The 19068-nt window shown below is 41.9% G+C and overlaps 1 protein-coding gene across 5 annotated transcripts in view; it reads left to right on the plus strand.

Moving 5' to 3' along the window:
* Positions 1–19068, plus strand: part of Plekhg1 (pleckstrin homology and RhoGEF domain containing G1) — a 242224-nt gene that overhangs the window by 93594 nt on the left and 129562 nt on the right. Inside the window, exon 1 of one of the 5 annotated variants that reach the window (XM_029482412.1) lies at positions 8205–8400. The exons of the other annotated variants lie outside the window; for them this stretch is intronic. Within the exon in view, the coding sequence (XP_029338272.1) occupies positions 8373–8400 (28 nt within the window). The 5' untranslated portion in view covers positions 8205–8372. Of the gene's footprint in view, positions 1–8204; positions 8401–19068 lie in introns of those variants that run through there. 5 annotated transcript variants of the gene reach the window in all.

A 19068-nucleotide genomic window follows, 5' to 3' on the forward strand; every position in this document is an offset into this window, starting at 1 on the left:
TATTGCAGGTCCATAAAAGAGGGCAGAATGTACCATTATTAATACTTTCTCATTGTTCCATGGGCAATTGAGATGCTGGCATTTGCAGGCTTTTAAAGTGTGACATTAATATGGCATAATGTGTCATAAGCATGTAGTATTAGGTTCTAGATATTCCCATTGGGGCCGAGAGATATACTTATTATCTATGACATACAGTGATGTAGAAATGAATAGACCTATGTAAAAATGACTCAGGAGATAAGTCCTAGGGCTAAGGGAAGCCCTTTCTTCTTCTATAGCACTTTAACGCTCTGCAAATATTGATGTGTTAGTCTAGTTTTACTTCTGAAACTCTTTTGAGATCCAGATGCAAACATGATTATTTACATAGGGGGAAAAAGCTGAGGTGGGATGCCTTGAAATAAAAGGTAAGATAAAGCTCGAATCCTGACAAGAAGATGAGGGGATAATGGAAATGGCAACCTCGGAGACCATCCATTTCAGGGGGAGAAAGAGAAAACTGTTCAGAGGAGTGCTGTGTTTCTTATCAATGGGTCTTCCCTTGTCTGAGTTGGGTTTTCTATTGCTGTGAAAAAACACCATCATAATTGGAGGAAGTCATGACAGGAACTCAAATGAGGCAGGAACCTGGAGGCAGGAGCTGATCCAGAAACCAAGGTGGGGTGCTGCTTACTGGCTTGTATCCCTTGGCTTGCTCAGCTTGCTTTCTTATAAAATCCAGGACCACCAGCCCAGGGATGACCCCACCCACAATGGGCTGGGCTCTCCCACATTTGATCACTAATGGAGAAAATGCCTTACAGCTGGATCTCATGGACGCATCCTCTCAATGAGATTTCCTCCTTTCAGGGAGCTCTAGATTTCATGTCAAGTTGGCTTAAGACAAGACAGCACAGTCCTCATTCACAAATCCCGCTCCAGTAGAGCCCTCAGTGTCACCTACATGTTTATGTGGTAAAGGCTTGGTCTCTATGAAGGTACTGTTCACCGGGGGAGGGGGGGGGACGACACGACACACACAGTGTAGAATTTAGTAGGTGAAGCCTAGAGGAGCTCTTTATGACTGTGGAGTGTGCTGTTGGAGGAATAACAGCATTCCAGCCCCTTGCTCCTCTGTTTCCCCATGTACTCCTGGTTGATACCATGTGCTGCCTCACCACAGGCCTTAACACAATGAAACCAAGCCACACCCGCACCTCTGAAACTGGGAGCCAAAACAGATGAATATGTTAGTTTAAACGTGTTGAGATCTTTGCCTTTTTCTTCTTGGACACCTAATATTCCTGGCTAGAGTTAACTCTTTAAGTACATTGTTCTAAAAGCATTGATAACTTATGGTTAGCAAGGTGAGGAATTTCTCCTCTCCCTCCCTCCCTTTCTCCTTCTATTCGTCCCTCTCCCTCACCCTCTCCCTCTTCCCCTGCCTCTCTGTCTCTGTCTCTGTCTCTGTCTCTGTCTCTCTCTCTCTCTCTCTCTCNCNCACACACACACACACACACACACACACACACCACTGAAATCTGGAACACATTTTTCCATACAACCATTTACAAAGATTTGGAACATTGTCCACTTTACAGTTGATTCTGTCTGTGCTGTAGTCAAGAGAGAATGGGAAGAGACCGGTGAAGAGCTAGGTCCTTAGGGGACGTTTTGGGCTTTTCCTTTTTCTTTAAGATTCAGCAAACTCTTTTCCTATGCTGTTTATCTAGCGAAAAGTCCCGACTGGGCATTCTTTAGATTAAACATTTTACACCTTTCCTTTCTTTACAATTTCTTCTTACAAAGAGCGCTTTATTACCTGAGAAACTTTTGAAACAGATGCTCATGGGTCACGTCGCAGAAGGGAAGATAGTTGGTAAGAGGTGACAAAACCCACTAAACTCTTGTGACATGATAAATGGGATCATCTATTTTTCTTTTCCATTTCTTGACCATCCTTCTGATGATCTCTAAAGACAGGAGGAAAATCGTTTCTTCTGCTTATTGTGATAACTCTTCTAAGACCTAATTCAGACATAATTTAAAGTCCACCCATAGTTTGTGAATATTAATTTTATGCTTCACAAGTGCTTATGTGAGGAGAATTGTCATCCTTACCTTATTTAGGCTAAAGCCTTAGAGGCAAGTTAGTTTTATTTATTCTATTTATTATTTATTTATTTATTTATTTATACAGGCCTTTTTGTTGTTTTTCCACTGATAATACTGTATAGCATCTATGTGCACAATGTTTGCACTGTATTGGATTGCAATACAATGTACATTGAGATATTTAAATGTACAATGTAAAAATGAGATAATTCCAAGTATATAGACTAGTTGTATGGGCTACATGCAAATCCCATGACATCTTTACATAAGGAACTTGATATCCTTAGATATGAGTGTCTCCAAAGATCCCAGAACTAACCCCCCATGAATACCAATGCCCAAATCTCTGAGTAAATGTTTAGTAAACAGACCAGATGATGTAGTCTCTTGATTCAGGAAGATGTGACTCACAAGTAAACCATCTCAGAGAGCATATGACATACTTGTGTCCTAAAGAGTTTTTGTGAGCTAAAGATGTCACTCAGTGGTATGATACTTGCCTAGCATGTACACAGACCTGCATTGTATCCCAATATCAAACCCAAAAATCCAAACAAACAAGCAAAACGCACACCCCCATACACACATGCACTTATCATACATACACACACATATACACCTATATACATGCATATGCACACATACACTTGCATACACATATACATACATAAACATGCATACACACATATATACATATACACATGTATGCACACTTATACCATACAAACATGAACATATATATACACATACATACAGATATATTCACACATATACATATGTATAAACACATACATAAACATACACACATATACACACAGACATACACATACACCATACATACACACACATGCACATACACAAATACACACATAAACACATATATGCATGCATACACAAACCATACACACATGTACACATACACTGTACAAACACACACAAAAACACTTATACATACATAATATCGATACATACACACATACACACACATACTACATACACATATACAGACATACACACACATACACGTGTATACACATAGACACATATATACACAAATTCACACACACATATAATATATATATACATATGCATACACACAAATGGATTTTATTTTCACAGATCACTATATATTTAGAAAGAAAAACTAGAAATATGAAAACCTCTTTCTAGCCTAACAGTTTAAATTACTGCTGAGGAGATGGTAGAGTGTTACTGATTCAATGACTCACAAACATTGTAAAGGATTCTCCCTATTATTCTACTAAGCCATGCTTAGAGTCGACCTCTTTTTCGGATTGTCTCCGTTCCATGGCCATACATTAACTGTTGAACACAAATGAAATAACACATTCCCAAGTCCATCTGTACCAGGAAAAAGGAAGTCATGTCCCTGGAGCACAAAGTAGGAACTCTTCATTCAAACTGATGGCTGTGACAGTGAAGAAGCCATGCACAGAGTGGCTTCAACTAGTCACAATCCTCGTGAAGAGCTGGGGATGGTGTGAGCCGCACCTCCATGGGTCAGGGAGAGGGGAGTGGATTGTTAATGCCATGCGATCAACCAATGATGTCTGTTAGAATGGAGACATTACATTTAATTGTTGCATTCTTTTTATTTCTAAATAAAATATAGTATGTGATATGATCTGTCAGTGCCTCACTTTCATCCCTACCTACTGTTGCAAACTCTCTGTTATGTCTTAAACTTTGATGGGGAAATGTCTCCTGTTATGACCAAGTATAATATCACTTTTATCTTATGATCAAGGTAGCTGCAGGCTCCTTGAACCAAAGGTTACTCAAATATAGCTATTACTGTATCCAGAACCTATTGTACCAAGAGCCTGGCCTAAGCCAGCAAAGTTTTGTTCTCTATGGCCTGTGCCAGAGCCAACCTATCTACCTTGTATACAACCAGGATGATTCTTCATAGGGAGATCTAATGATAGTCACCATCAGAAGGGCTCTATATTCATCTATTTTGGGGGTTTTGGCATAGGCTATGGAAGCAGGGATCAAAGCAGGAAATCATGAAGCTTCCTGGGCTGGTTGGAAGCTATTGGCTCAGATCACAAGGTAGAAAGAGGTTGCAGCCCAGGACAGACTCGTTAACATATGTATGGTCTGTGTCAGCAGCTCGTGACCCTATCTTTCCCATCTAATTCTCTGCTGATAGGAAGATTCATTCCAGACTCCAGACACCAAGTCTAGGCTCAGAGTGATTTAGGACATAGTCTTACGGGTTGGAAATTATTCCAGAAAGCAGCTGTGTTTCACACCCATCCATGAGAGGACAAAACTGTTGTCTCCTGTCCCCAGTGATTTATATTATTAGATGAGAAAGCACTAAAACTTGAACTTTCCTTCCAGCCAGTCAAAGCTATAATGTGTTGGTTCAGTCACTAAAGTTGAGGTTAGAGATTTGGCTTTTCCTTCTTTTGAACTATGTTGTCTCAATTTCCTGAATGGACTCAGGAAAACCACTGCAGAAAGGTTGTTGCTGCCCCTGGCTATAAAATATCATAAACTGTCCAACTCTTCTGGTATTAAGGCTTGGCAAAGAGACGTGCACCAAGGTAGTTTGGCAAGCCCTACCTTGGAATTCACTGAACGGGCAAGAAGCACAGTTAAGACTGAAGGAGACGGAATACAGCCAACCCACTGGCCTGTCTGCTTCCAAAGCAGATGGGATGCAGAGTGGTTCTCCAATAGGTGACCAGCACCACCCACTTTTCTTCCTTTAAAGTCACAGTGGTCTTATCTGAACAAGAGCTTCCTGTTATAAAGCAAATATAGGGGCTAGAGAGATGGTTCATCAGTTAAGAACAGTTAAGGATGCGGGTTGGGTTCCCAGCACCCACATGACAGCTCATAACCATCCCAAACTCCAGTTCTAAGGGATCCCATGCCCTTTTCTGACTTCTGTGAACACCAGGCACACATATGGCATACATACAAACATGCAGACAAAACATTCATGTGTATTAAATGAAGTAAATAAAAAATTCTTAAGCCAACAGAGGTCTGTCGTTCATTTGGAGTCTTTTCCCCATTCTAGATTCTGGATTAAAAACAACAACAACAACAACAAGTTCTGTAAGTAACATGCAACTTCCCGAGCAGAATATATTACAAGGGTTAGACAGCCCACTGTCTGCCAGCTGATGGAATTGTCATCTGAAATCACCAAGACACCCAAATTGGACTGGTGCCCTGGCTGAAATCTAGAAGTTAAGCCCATCCCCCACAGACATATCCACAGGTCACAGGCCAATCCAATATAGATCATCCCTCATTGAAATTCTTCTCAAGTGATTCTAGGTCGTGTCATATGGACAATTAAAGTTAGCAATCACAATAGGTTATTTAAAATTGATTGACTACATCAGTCTGTTTAAAACCTGGAGTCCAAGCCTTTAAGTCATCGTCATGAAAACAGAGCCTGATTAAATGTCCTCTGGAGCTGGTTTATTTTATCTGTGGTTGCCTAACTCCTAGATTTTAGCCTTTTCATATCCTTCAAAATAGTTTAGGACTATAGCTTTTCAATACTGTGTTTCTATAGACACAGTTTTCAAAAAAGAATTTCTACAAATGAAATTCTCTTTACCAGTAGTCAACAAATGGTGCCGGGTTGTGTCATGTTGTCCAAACAGGGCCCTTAGAGGGAGTTTGAAAAACACATCCAAAAGAGCGTTTCCATGGTGATCCTTAGCCCCATCAAGTTGACAGTGAAGATTAAACCACCACATCCAGTTGCCTGTTTCTATAGTATAAAAAGAAATAAAAGGAACTTCTTAAAGGCTGCTTATAAATAAGGAAGTCACAATGCTTTTCAGGGGAGTAAAAATACAGATTGATGCTGAAGGCCTAATTTCTGATTTTTAGGTGGGAGCTAGCTCCTGTGCCCTAGGGAAGCTCTGCACACCAGGTTATCACTGTGTCTTGATGCCCATGAATAGACTGGCTAACTCTCATTGTTGTTTGCATCTGCTAAGATCAAATATAAAGCACTGGCTAGCCTATCTGTATTTTTTGCAAATAAATAGAAAAAGTATTCGTGTGTGTGTGTGTGTGTGTGTGTGTGTGCAGATATGGAGAGAGAATATTATGGTTTTCTTGGAGAGCCCTTTGTTGAGTTTCTAGCGTGTCTGTGTGTACATGGACACGTGTGATCTTCTACAATAAACTTTAATGGTCCTTTTGAGAAGTTGTACCCATACTCAGCCTAGTTTCTATTATTGGGAAGTCTGAGGCAATTCTTGAGCACTGAACTGTCCTTTGATCTGTAGAAAGAGTGGTTTCCATGGAGCTGTGCTAGCTAATGACCAGGCTGGAGTTCAGCATTCCAGTGAGCTGGGTTCTGTTTTCCTAACCAGGCCTTCCCTGAAGTATTTGCATAAAGACACAAGTTGTGATGTTTTCATGTGGGTACTACATGGGGGTAAGTTGACTAGTTAAGAATGAAAGTAGAGTGAGCCATTACAAATCTGTTTCATTTATCTAAATGTTAACTTACTTCTAGAAAAAAAAGTATTTTAATATTTTGACATCACAGAATACACATTTCTCCAATACTGAATTTTGTACAAAGTAATGTAAAACATACTTTGTCTCACTTGACCTTAAATGTGAGTAAAATTGTCATGGCCAATTATTCTCTACATCTGGCAATACTCGTTCTCAAAGCAATTGTTAATCCCAATTTATGTTTAGACATTTTAGGCTGAGCCTTCCTCTCTGGGCTTCTTTCTCCCCCACACAGTTCTGCAGAACAGCCTGCCTAAGGAGGCACACAGCCACACTATGGCTTCAGGAAGGACAGGAGGTTCCTGATTTGACAACTTACCCTGACTGAGGGGAAAGAAAGTCTTCAACAAACAAACAAACAAAGACTTGTAGATAAGTGGACAGTGTTTCTATTGCAATTAATAGCATTAAATAGGAGCCAAGAGAAAACATGACATCAGCCTGGGTGGACTGAAACTGCAAAGGCTTTGGCAATGACCTTTGATTTCTACAAAAGTCAATCTATGATGGTTAGATGCCTGGCTTCCTCTTGACTACATCTGCTGGTATCCAGAGGCCTTGGGCTATGAGGACATTAACCCCTTAGCTACTATGTGAAATAAAACATGAAACACTCTCTGGGGTCAAAGTTGTTTTCTTGAGATAGTCTTGCTTTGTATCCCAGAATGGCATTGAACCTCTAACAACCCTCCTACTTTGATCTCTTGGTGTAAGACTTGTGTGTAAACCACCGTGTCTGGCTTCAGGCTAAATGTTTACCTGTGTACACCAGTTTCCTTGATGTTGCATTCTGTTGCTTATTTAGTCCTCTTGGCAACATGTCAGGAAGCCCAGAGACTTCCAGCCTATAGTCTACCCTCTCACCCCTTTCTTCATCATGTAGATGTGGCTCTAACCCAGGTTATGATCCATAGATGTAATTCTGATTTCCTTTTAAACCATTCCTGGAATAACTGAAGGGTTCTGCATTCAAAGTAAACATTGGCATTATTTTTACCCCTGATCCCTTAATGAGATAGTTATTTACTTTTGTTCATATATCTTATAGACTTTGGTGGAAGAAAAATACTCGGTTTTCCTTTGCATTTTTACACATATTTATGCTTCCAGAATAAATAAGCAAGGAGGGATCAAAATCCGTCTTCAAAAATCAGCAGTACTCTGGGGTGGGGGTGGGGGCTGCTAATAAAAAAAGGACTTAACTAGATTTTCTTTTCATACATGCTCAATTTTCTTACAATGATGAGATATGATCCCTTAAGTCATGCCTTTATGATATGTAGGATAAATGTTAGGTTTGTAATAAAGAATTAAACCTAAGAGTAGTTGTGTGAATAACCCAGAAAGAGCAACCACAATGCGCAAAGCAGAATGACCACCAGCCATTACTGAAAGTGTCAGCACCTTTTGTGCACAGCCCTGCTGACCTCAACATCTGTGAATGGTACCCCCTGGAGTTAGGCAAACATGTTAGTCCTAGAACTAAGTGGCTTAAAATACACTTCTGCATTCATATGTTCAAAAGTTCAGTGAAAACTGTGGGTTCCCTATTCATCCTAGGAATGGTAGAGAAAGCATGGATCACGCAAGCAAACAGAAGTCACAACCCTGTTAGCTGTGGTATGAAATAGTCTGTTTGGCTTGAGAAATGATGCAGCAGAAACAGCTCTTCTCGCTACTTCTTTATCCTCCATCTAAAGAGGAAGGGACAAGAATACTGTGAGCAGAAAACAAAGCAGCAAACTATGAATAAATGGTCAAGCCGGGAATCAGGTAAGGCCCAAGCGTACTCTGTCTTCCATGCAGGTGCATTGGTGAGAGGTCCATCACCCAAGTCCTGTGGTAACCTGTAAGGACCAGTGAATCACACAAAAATATAACCCTCAGAGAGCTTAGAGTCTGGTGGGGCAAGAAGACAATGGCTTTAAAGCTGTAATAAGTGTGTGATTAACAGCAGCAGTGGCTATGAAGAGCACAGGAAAGGTCTTGATATGGGTTGGCAAGAGATTTGAGAAGGTCCAGGGGACATCAGTGAAAGAGAGGACAAATGGGTGAGTTACAAACTAGAGAGGCCAGAGATCCATAGTGATTGGTTTGGGAAGAGGCAAGGAATCTATACTGATTGGCTTTGTGGGCCATGCTAAGGTGTCTCACTTTTGTCTGAAAAGACAGTGAGACTCTACGTATAGGCTTTAAGTAGGAAAGAGATGAATACAGCTTTTTGTAGATTCATGGTAGCTCTTGGGTGATTGTGTTAATGGCAGGGGAGTGGCAATAGAACAGAGTTAGGAGCCTTGTACTGTAGCCAGTCAGGGAAGTGATCATCTGATCACCCGAGAGGTTCCCTCATATATAAAGATGCACTTTATCAAGAACCCACCTCTTAGATAATTCATAAAGTGTTAGAAGAAGTCTTTACCTGTTCCTTCTTAGAATGGGGAACAACATACCCATGGAAGGAGTTTCAGAGATAAAGTTTGGCGCTGAGATGGAAGGAAGGACCATCCAGAGACTGCCCCACCCAGAGATCCATCCCATATACACTCACCAAACCCAGACACTATTGTATATGCCAGCAAGATTTTGCTGACAGGACCCTGATATAGCTGTCTCTTGTGAGGCTATGCCAGTGCCTGGCAAATACAGAAGTGGATGCTCACCGTCATCTATTGGATGGAACACAGGGCCCCCAATTAAGGAGCTTAAGAAAGTACCCAAGGAGCTAAAGGGGTCTGCAACCCTATAGGAGGATCAACAATATGAACTAACCAGTAACCTCCAGAGCTTGTGTCTCTAGTTGCATATGTAGCAGAGGTTGACCTAGTCAGCCATCATTGGGAGGAGAGGCCCCTGGTCTTGTGAAGATTATATGCCCCAGTACAGGGGAATGCCAGGGCCAGGAAGCCGGAGTGAGTGAGTTGGGGAGCAGGCCTGGGGAAGGGTATAGGGGACTTTCAGAGAGGAAACTAGGAAAGAAGAAAAGGGATAGTATTTGAAATGTAAATGAAGAAAATATCTAATAAAGTCTTTACCTTAGTGTGTTTACTTCATATTACTACCTTTTAAAACAAGATAGAACCATCTTTCCCCTTTCTCCATATCTTCAATCATCAAATAGTTCTGATACTCTCCTATAGCCCCTAAAACCTACTATTGGTGAAGTAGGGTCAATTTATTGGCTGGTAGTTACAGTAAATAGTTAATTAGGCCTCTCTCCAAAGGACAGAACTTCAAAAGCCATAGTAGAATCATCTTTAATCTCCATGTCCATGCATCTCTGCAAACAATACACAACCCCTTTGGTGCCTCCTGGGAAATTAGAAAAAGCAGAGAGGACGGCAGCAACTGTCAGCGAGACCCCTCTGTGGGGAGACCTGGATCTGAAGAGAATAAGAAAACCTGACTCTGTCATGGATGCCTTAATGGTACCAAGAACTGAAACGTGCTATGCAAAGTCTCGCTGCCGTCCTCTCTGCTTTTTCTAATTTCCCAAGAGGCACCAAAGGGGTTGTGTATTGTTTGCAGAGATGCATGGACATGGAGATTAAAGATGATTCTACTATGGCTTTTGAAGTTCTGTCCTTTGGAGAGAGGCCTAATTAACTATTTACTGTAACTACCAGCCAATAAACTGACCCTACTTCACCAATAGTAGGTTTTAGGGGCTATAGGAGAGTATCAGAACTATTTGATAATTGAAGATATGGAGAAAGGGGAAAGATGGTTCTATATTGTTTCTATAGATGTGTAAGTTCATTGCTACACTGGTGGAGGGGTTGCTGTAATGTGAAAGGAGGGTGCCTTTATTCACAGTAGGGAGGAAGGCTGTGCATGTGTAGGTATGTGGGTATGTGCGGAGGCCAGAGGTCTTTCTCCAGTCTCTTCTCCACAATTTTTTTAGACAAGGTCTCTATTAAACCTAAAGATCACCATATTGACTAACCTTGCTGACCATCCAAGTCCTGGGGTTACCCTGGCTCTGCCCATCAGAGGCAGGGATATATATGCTTACCTCCATGCTCCAGTTCATACACTACTGGTGTTGTGAGGATCCGAACTCAGGTCTTCATGCTGTAAAGCCCACTTTACCCACTAAGCCATCTCTCTGACCAAAGAAGTCCTGGTTTTCCAAGTTAAGGTAAGAAAGAACACCATGTATGGATAAAGGAAGATAACAATAAATAGAATAAGAAGCCCCTTTGGCTCTGGTCCTCCAGAATTCCTGTATTGCAGGTCCTTGGCATATCTGCTTCCAAGCACAGCAAACTAAGTATTTCAGCCCTCTCTGCTGCATATCAACTCTGTACTTATCCCCAAATTACACATCCTGGCAAGATTTGCACTTGTAAAGCACTTAATTATTGTGTTTGGCAGTCATGGCTGGTTGCATTATGTAAACAAATGCCAACTTCAAACACCGGGGTTGATTTTTTTTTTCATAGTCTGCCAGAAAGCAAGATTATTTGATGTGCATTTGGACGCTCTGTTTCTGGTTCCATAATGTAGGTGTGGGAACAGGAATCTGGCTCACTTCTGAGGTCCTAGTGCCACAGAAAATTAGCCTTTAGCATCCTTAGCAGAACTGTAAACCACCACAGAGATATGTTCCAAAGACACTCTTGATGTTCGCCCCATTCTAATGCTAGCTCTTTCTTCCCTTTAAACATATATATATATAAGCACTGAATTATTTTCAGATCTTCTGTGTGGTTTGTAAACTCTGCAAAGTATAGCTAACATCCCACCATCTCATGGAAAGATTTCCAAGGTTTCTATGGAGTTCCTGTGTAGACACAGTTCATTGTCTCCTTATCTGTAGACACTGATTGCTATCTAATGTCTAAATGTGATCGAGAGCACTTCTCAGCTCAGTTGACTCTAGAATATGCTATATTCCAGCACAGAGCCCTTAATGAACTAATGCTGGGAAGAGGGGTGCTGGACTGATGAATCAGTAGGTAAAGAACTTGTCACATGAGGTCTTGAATTCAAACTCTAATAGCCAAGTCAAAAGCATAGCTGTAATCCCAGTACTGCAGAATCTAACACAGTAGATCACCTGGGACTTGCTGGTCAGCCAGTGTAGCCAAGTCAGCAAGCTTCAAATTTAGTATGTCAAAAAGAAGGTTTGCAGCCCCATGGAGGGAGCAACAGTGTCAACAGGCCAGATCCCCCTGAGCTTCCAGGGACTGGACCACCAACCAAAGAATACACATGGAGTGACCCATGGCTCCAGCCACATATGTGGCAGAGGATGACCTTGTTGGACATCAGTGGGAAAAGAGATCCTCGGGCCTAAAGGTGTTCAATGCCCCAGTGTAAGGGAATGCCAGGGAGGGAGGATGGTAGTGGGTGGGTAGGGGAGCATCTTTGTAAAGGCAGGGGTGGGGGCTGGGATGAGGGGTTCTGATGGGGAGACCTGGAAAGGAGAAAACATTTGAAATGTAAATAAAGAAAATATCGGGGGGTGGGGGGGCCGAGGTGGGATGTGACATGGATCACTGACATCAACCTGACATTGACCACCAGCCTCCACACATGCTCATGCACTTACACACATATGCACCTACGTGTATACACATACACAAAAAGAACTACTGCTTAGTAAACTCCATTGATTTATAAAAAGCATCCAATCTCCTCTCTCCCTCTGCCCTTGGGTACTAGCCATGAGAACGTGATGTATAAAAGAATAAAAGCCTGCTGGGTGTCACCCTTTGTGTTCCTCCACTGTCTTCTTGGAGTGCAAGTGTCAGACTCCTCCTTCCTGGAGGAAAAGTCTGAATCATCACAGGAAGCTTAAATTATAGTTCGGATACCATGCTTACTTATGGAGGTGAGAACTTAAGGACCCAGTTTAAAGAGAGAAAAATTAACAAGGGTTGCAAAGGGGTTTTATGGTAACTCTAAAGTTACCAGAAGGTTCAGATAGGCAGTTCTTCTCGTCTTTTGAGGTACCTGGATTATTGTTTCTTTATTCAAATAATGATGACTGAATACCATCAGAGCACAACCTCTCTCCACTCTGACTTTCTCAGTACCAGCCTACTCCAATGAAGGGAAGGTAGAGTCAGGCTCTTTTTTGAGAATGGCACACCTGCCAGGATGGAGCGTCACCAGCCAGCCAAGTTCCAACACTTACTATGTATGGCTGTAGATCAGTAGGGAGTGAGGTGCCTGGTTTCACTTTTGTTTTCAGTTGCAAATGCTAGCCTACATCTCAGATACTCCTATAGAATGTGTATACAACTTGGAAATGATTTACTGTTTGAAAATGCTGTGGCAAACTCAAAACTTACATGTAAACAGACATAATAAAGTGAGACGATTAGGTTATAATAACCCACAGGTGGTGTGCTGGGCATTCAGCATGTGTTAGCCAGAAAGTGAGGGAAATTCTTTGTGTGAATCTAATCTGACCCATATTCTCTCTCCCACCTGATCGCAACAAGCCCTTGGTGAGGTCCTCCATTCTGCCTTACCCACTTTGTCACCCGACTCCTGGTACTATTTAGTAATCAACAGGGGGCAAGGCTGTAGGGTACAAAGACTTGTCTGTGGTAACACAGCATGAGAAGCAGAACCAGGACTAGAGGGTGTGACACACAGTACCGTAGGCTGTGTGCAGCATCTGCAGTGTGGCATGGAGGATTTGGCAAAAGACACCTTCAGCCTCCCCTTTGAGTTTTAACTTACTTGAGAGATTGCAGAGGGTCTTGAATCGTTCATCCTTCTCCTAGGATAGTTTTGATCTCTTGTCTCCAAAGATAAAACTTCATTTTTCTAGTGGGAAGTTAAAACACTGAGAATTACTCAAATAAGTTACTGACACCAGGTACAATATAAAAGAGAAAGTATCTGAAACTGAGACTGCATGTCATGGATTGGAGGCCTGTGTGTGCTCTCTATAACACCTGGAGTATGTCCCTGTGGGAAAGATTGGGGTAATAGAAGAAGGAGTTCTATATTCTGAATAGTGGCATCTACACAGTTTCTTTTCTATATAAGTCGAAACAAACTTGTTTAGCATGTTTAGTGCCTTGATGGGCCACCAGAGGGATATCTTCTTTTATTATTTTGCTAATAGCAATAGCTACAGACAGAAACATGCAAAAGTTAGAGCAGGTTTTGGGGATTGAGGTATTTGAGAACCACAACAGAAAAGGAAAGAGAGGAGGGGCATGGACCACTGGAGGTCACAGCAAAGTCCCTATAAAAAGGAATTAGCTCCTGTTTGGGATTGTCCAACTTTTGTTTGCTAGGAAATTCCTAGCCAGCTGTTCATTAATTAAAATGTCCATACCAAATATTTTTAAGCAGGAGTAAGGGTTTATACAGGTTTTCAATTTATTTCCATGTCCTTAAATGATGAATGTTGGTATGTGTGCTTGCTGCTGCATGAAGACAAGATGTAGCCCCCTCCCACCAACAAAAGTAAATAGGGTTTCCACTCTTTGCAGACAAGTGTTTTTAAACCACCCCCAACAGAGCTTACATTGTCCAGTGTCTAAATAAGCTGTAGTCATCCCAGAGAACAAGTAGAAAGAGACCCATTCCTTATACCTTAAATAACCCTCCACACATAGCAGACTCATGTTAACTTCAGATGCCCCAGCAAGCAGGGTTTTTATATTAAGTTTAACCTGAATTACCCATCCTGACCCCGTCTAATTGTTGTAAGTGGTAGGAATTAATTTTGTGCAGGCAAGGATGAAGGCTAATCCCAGTCAATCAGCGCCTTGTAATTAATCCACATACTCTTAAAGGAGAGGGAGAAAAATTGGCACATTCTCTGGCTTACAGTTCTCTACCACCCTAACTGAGAGTCCCTGGGTTTTATAGGGTTCAAATTTCAGGATAGAATTACAATTAACAAGGGTTTGCTAGAGCAGATGGTTCTGTCCAGCTGCCAAATATTAAGGTGTTGTCTGAAATCTGTTCTAACCATGAGAGACAAAGAAGTATTTGAATCAAGGACAAACATTTTCAGATGTCTTTGGAACGTGACTGAGCAGGTGGTTTTATCATGTAGGGACATCACTGTTGTCTCTGAAACTCTAAATCATTGAACACTCCTGAACTGTAAAGCAACAAGAAATCTTAACCCACCACCTTTCATTAGTGAGGAAAAAAAAAGAATAAATATCAAAAAAATAAAATAAAAAGGCATATTAAGAGACAGTTTCCTACAAAATCAATATCTCAAACAAGTTCTTACTAAATTTTATGTATAAGGGAAGGTGACATATTATACAGTCTTTTCCTTTGATATGGCAGAGAAAATGGATAGAAATATTTTTTGTAATATAATATATTATAAAGGTTAGGCTGTGAGATAGCTTCATTCATACCCTTTATTTCTAAGTTTCTGTGCCTTTTAAAAGATGTTTATTTTTGTGTGTGTTGGGGGTGGGGTGTGCCTGCATGCATATATGTGATCTGTGTTTGGTGTGTGCGTGTGTGCCTGCATGCATGTATGTGTACCGTGCACATGTAGGTGCCTACAGAGGTAAAAAAATGGGCATTAGATTCCCCTGGGACTGCAGTGACTGACAGGGGTGAATTATCTAATGTCAGCACTAAGAAGCAAATCTGGCTCTGCTTTGAGAACAGGCCATATTCTTAACCACTAAGCAACAACTGGTCCAGCCCACTGACATGCTTCTTTCCTAAGATGCAAATTAAACAGTTCTTACATGGCTTCATCTTCTATGCTTCGATGTTACAATGAATATTAAGCCACAGTTAGATTTCACAAACTCGATGCCCGTGTCCATCAGTACAGCATGTCTAAGGATAGAGAAGGTACAAATATTCTACCCAAGTTGGAGATAAATATAGGCATCTCACACCTCACCCCAACTCTCTGAAGAAACCATAAAATAAGGAAACATCATCAAACAAATCATGTTTTCCCATGGGAATGATTTGAAAATTATGGACTTTCTTTACCAAAACTTAGTATCTAATTATAAACAACAGTATGTTTTTTTTAAATTACTGTAGTGATGATAGAAATATCTTATTCACTAATTATACTAGTTTCTTGTGCATCATAGTTGTTCATTCATTCATTCATTCAACAAGTTTTCATTGCATAGGTACTAAATTCCAGGTACCAGTCCACAGTCTGAGAAAATGATGTGGCTAAATAAATGAATAAATAGAAGGACACTCAGTGTCCTTAGTGTATGCTAGACTAGTCAGGTAAATGACTAGAAACCAATGAGTTATTGGTTTGTAGGGGGGGGAAAAAAACCCTTACCTGAGGAGGCAGTTTCTGAGGCAAATTCTGACAGATTAGCAGTATCGGCAGTGGGTACCAGTGATATGGAGAGAATGTGAGCGCTGGAGAATCCTGGAAAGGAGTAATGGGTTTGGAGGGTCTTTGGATCAAAGCTGAGAAGGCTAGCAAGGAGGAATGGGTTGGGACACATTGATGGTTTTATCATTATCCAAGAATAAATGAGAAGGCATAGAATCATGCCCAGGGTGGGGTGACATCAAGTTTACAGTTTGGAAGGTCACAGTGCAATTCTCTGTCCCTCCTGGAGACAGGTTACTAGACCCTTCCTCTAGTACACAAGAGCCTGGTAGAGATTAATCATGGCCAAGTCGCTAATGGAGAATTAAGAAGTGAAAAGGTTGGGTGGGGGTGGTAAGGATTTGACTGGAATGAAGGAGTAAATATACAGTGGGTGGCTCTTCCTGCAGACAGAGAACAGGTGGTGGTGCCAGTCTCTGTCTGGGACACTGGGCTGTGAAGATGACTGTGTTCCATCGTGAGCATATTACATTGTCTTTCGCTTCAAAATCTCAAAGTGAGATGTGGAGCAGTCACTTGGCTATCCCAACTCGTGCTCAGACACTTAAGCTGAGAATGGCTGAGTTCCAGTTGACGCTGCAAGAGAGATGGAGAAAGGATGTCAGTGGAGGTAGGAGGAGACGCAGGTTAGAGGGAAACGGTGGCCAAACGTGTCAGATGCTGCCAAGAAGTTATATGAGAAAGAGACTCATAAATACCAACTGGATTAGGCAGCAGCATCCACAGAGCTGGTGCAGTGGGGAAGCCAGTCGGGATGGAATTTCAAAGAAAAGTGCTAACAGCTGGGAGAGGAGACCCTATGTCAAAGGGAGGGAGGGTTAGACGAAGCTTTGATGGGCACACGCTCCTACCATTCAGGAAGGAGGGCAGATGCTTGTGGGCGAACTTGTCTGTGAGCAAATCTAAGTGAACTTGCAAGTGATTTCCCCCCCAGATTGGTTCATGTGAACAGAAACTGTGCACAAGTTCACATCTGCCCTGCTTTTCTCCTGTGTATGGCCGTTCAACACTGAAGCCTGGATTGTCTGATGGGCCAGTAGGAGACAGTGTAACGATCAGGTGGACTTTGCATAGCACCTAATTCCAAACAGATCAGCCCAAGCTGTGCCTCACAGTTAGAAACAGGACGTGAGTAAGCTTCAGCTTTCTCTGTTTTGAAAATGCTGTGTTTTCTTCATGGATGCTCTTCACATTGAGAACTACATGCAGACCAATCACTGCACATCTTGCTTTAAGAAGGCGGGTGTATTTCCTAGACCCTGGAACACCTGGGGGCACACAGTTATTGTTTCCTTTGCTCCAAAACCCATTGCCAAGTCCAGGGCAGAACTGCATTGAGAGAACTCAGCAAGAGAGAGGGATGTATGGCCCATCAAGTAGAAAACCCACTGCCACGAATGCAGTTGCATACTTCCTCAGTTTCCCCTGGCCCTGAATGCAGAACGGACTCCAACACTGCCCAGGTAGAGTTTGATAGACAAGGGCATTAACCATTTAAAGCCCAGAGCTTGCTGTAATGTGGACAGAGCTTGCTGCCTCACCCTGTGTCAAAGCCTGCCCATCCCTGATGTCCATAAAGGCCTGTCAAAATCAAGTTTCTTTCTTCATAACTTCCTTACAGTTAATGCTATATCTGTTCCCCCAAAAAAACCCAGCATAGATCAAGGGCCACCTAAAACAGCCTGTCTTGTATAGCTATTTATCCCAGTACTGGGCCATATTGCCCTTGTGAAACCACTGTTGTGCTTACAGAGTAAGGCCTAAACCCTGCTTGAGAGAACCTTACAGCCCATGAAAGACACTCAAGGCAGGGCTCATCATTCGGGTCAATGTCAGTATAAGCTAAAATCTACTATGAAAGCTAGCACTGAGCTCCCCACAGGCCACAGCAGAAGCCAGCTGCTAGAGTATAAACACTCACTGTAGCTTACAACCATTCAGTGTAGATTACCATGGTAAAAGCAAATGGCCCAAGCTTACTAGACAGCATCAGCCAGAAGCATTCATCTTCCAGAGTAACTGTGTTCCTCAGATACCATGTCCTGAAGTCAATCTGTCACATGCTGGGGTCCAGTGTCAAAGCAGCAAAGACCTTTCTGTCTAATCAGATTTGACCCAATTTGAGAACTGGAAACACAGAAGTAAGGAAGAGATTATATTCCTTCCTACCTTTATTATTAACTTTGACAGCCATGTCTTACAATAGGCAAGCATCAACATACTTCTCATCTAGTAGGCTGAGCTGGAGCGCAACCCCCTCCACACAGGAAAAGAACACTGGGAATTAAATCAAATTGTAAAACAAAACCTAGTTCCCTGTTTTACACACACCTGTCCAGCTCTTGATTAGGGCCTCTGAGAGATGTGTGTGTTAAATAGACACCTGGAATGCATACAGTACCAGCCCAAGGGAAACAAAAGAAAGCATCAATACTGGGCCAGAGAGATTAGTGCTCTTCTGGAGGACCCAGGTTCGATTCCCTGAACCCACATGGTTGCTCACAGATGTATGTAGCTTCAGTCCCGGGTATTCAACACCCTCTTTAGGTCTCTGCAGGCACTGTACACTTGCAGTACACAGATGTGCTTGCAGACAAAATGCCCATTCACATAAATAATTTTTAAAAATCAGTACTGAGGGACAACTATATGTGCCCACAGTCCTACCCTCAATCCAGCAACTTCTCCAGAAATAATAGAAGGTCAAATATTTGCTAGAGACAGCAGACCTACTTAATTGCTACAGCTTAGCACATGATTTTACAGTTGACAGCCACTTCATTCTGGCTGAGCTGGCATCCCTTCGATCAGCATTTGCCAAGAGGCCCCTGGTGTCCAGAGTCACATTAAGTACTAAAGAATTTCCAAAAAGTACGTGGTCTGATTCAGCCCTCATCCCCTGCAGAGGGTGAGGCAGTACTTAGGTCTATAAATCTAAAAGGCTGTTAATAGATCATTATCACTGTAGGAAATTAGGAGCAAATGCCCACGAACTACTTTGTGAGCTCAGTACACACATACACACACACACATACACACATGCATTCACATACATTCATGCACGCAGATGAGCATCTGTTCATAAAAAAAGTCAGCTGGGTGGGGGGGGGCATGAT

The sequence above is a fragment of the Mus caroli genome, chromosome 10 (assembly GCF_900094665.2).
Source record: "Mus caroli chromosome 10, CAROLI_EIJ_v1.1, whole genome shotgun sequence".
Taxonomy (NCBI): Eukaryota; Metazoa; Chordata; class Mammalia; order Rodentia; family Muridae; genus Mus; species Mus caroli.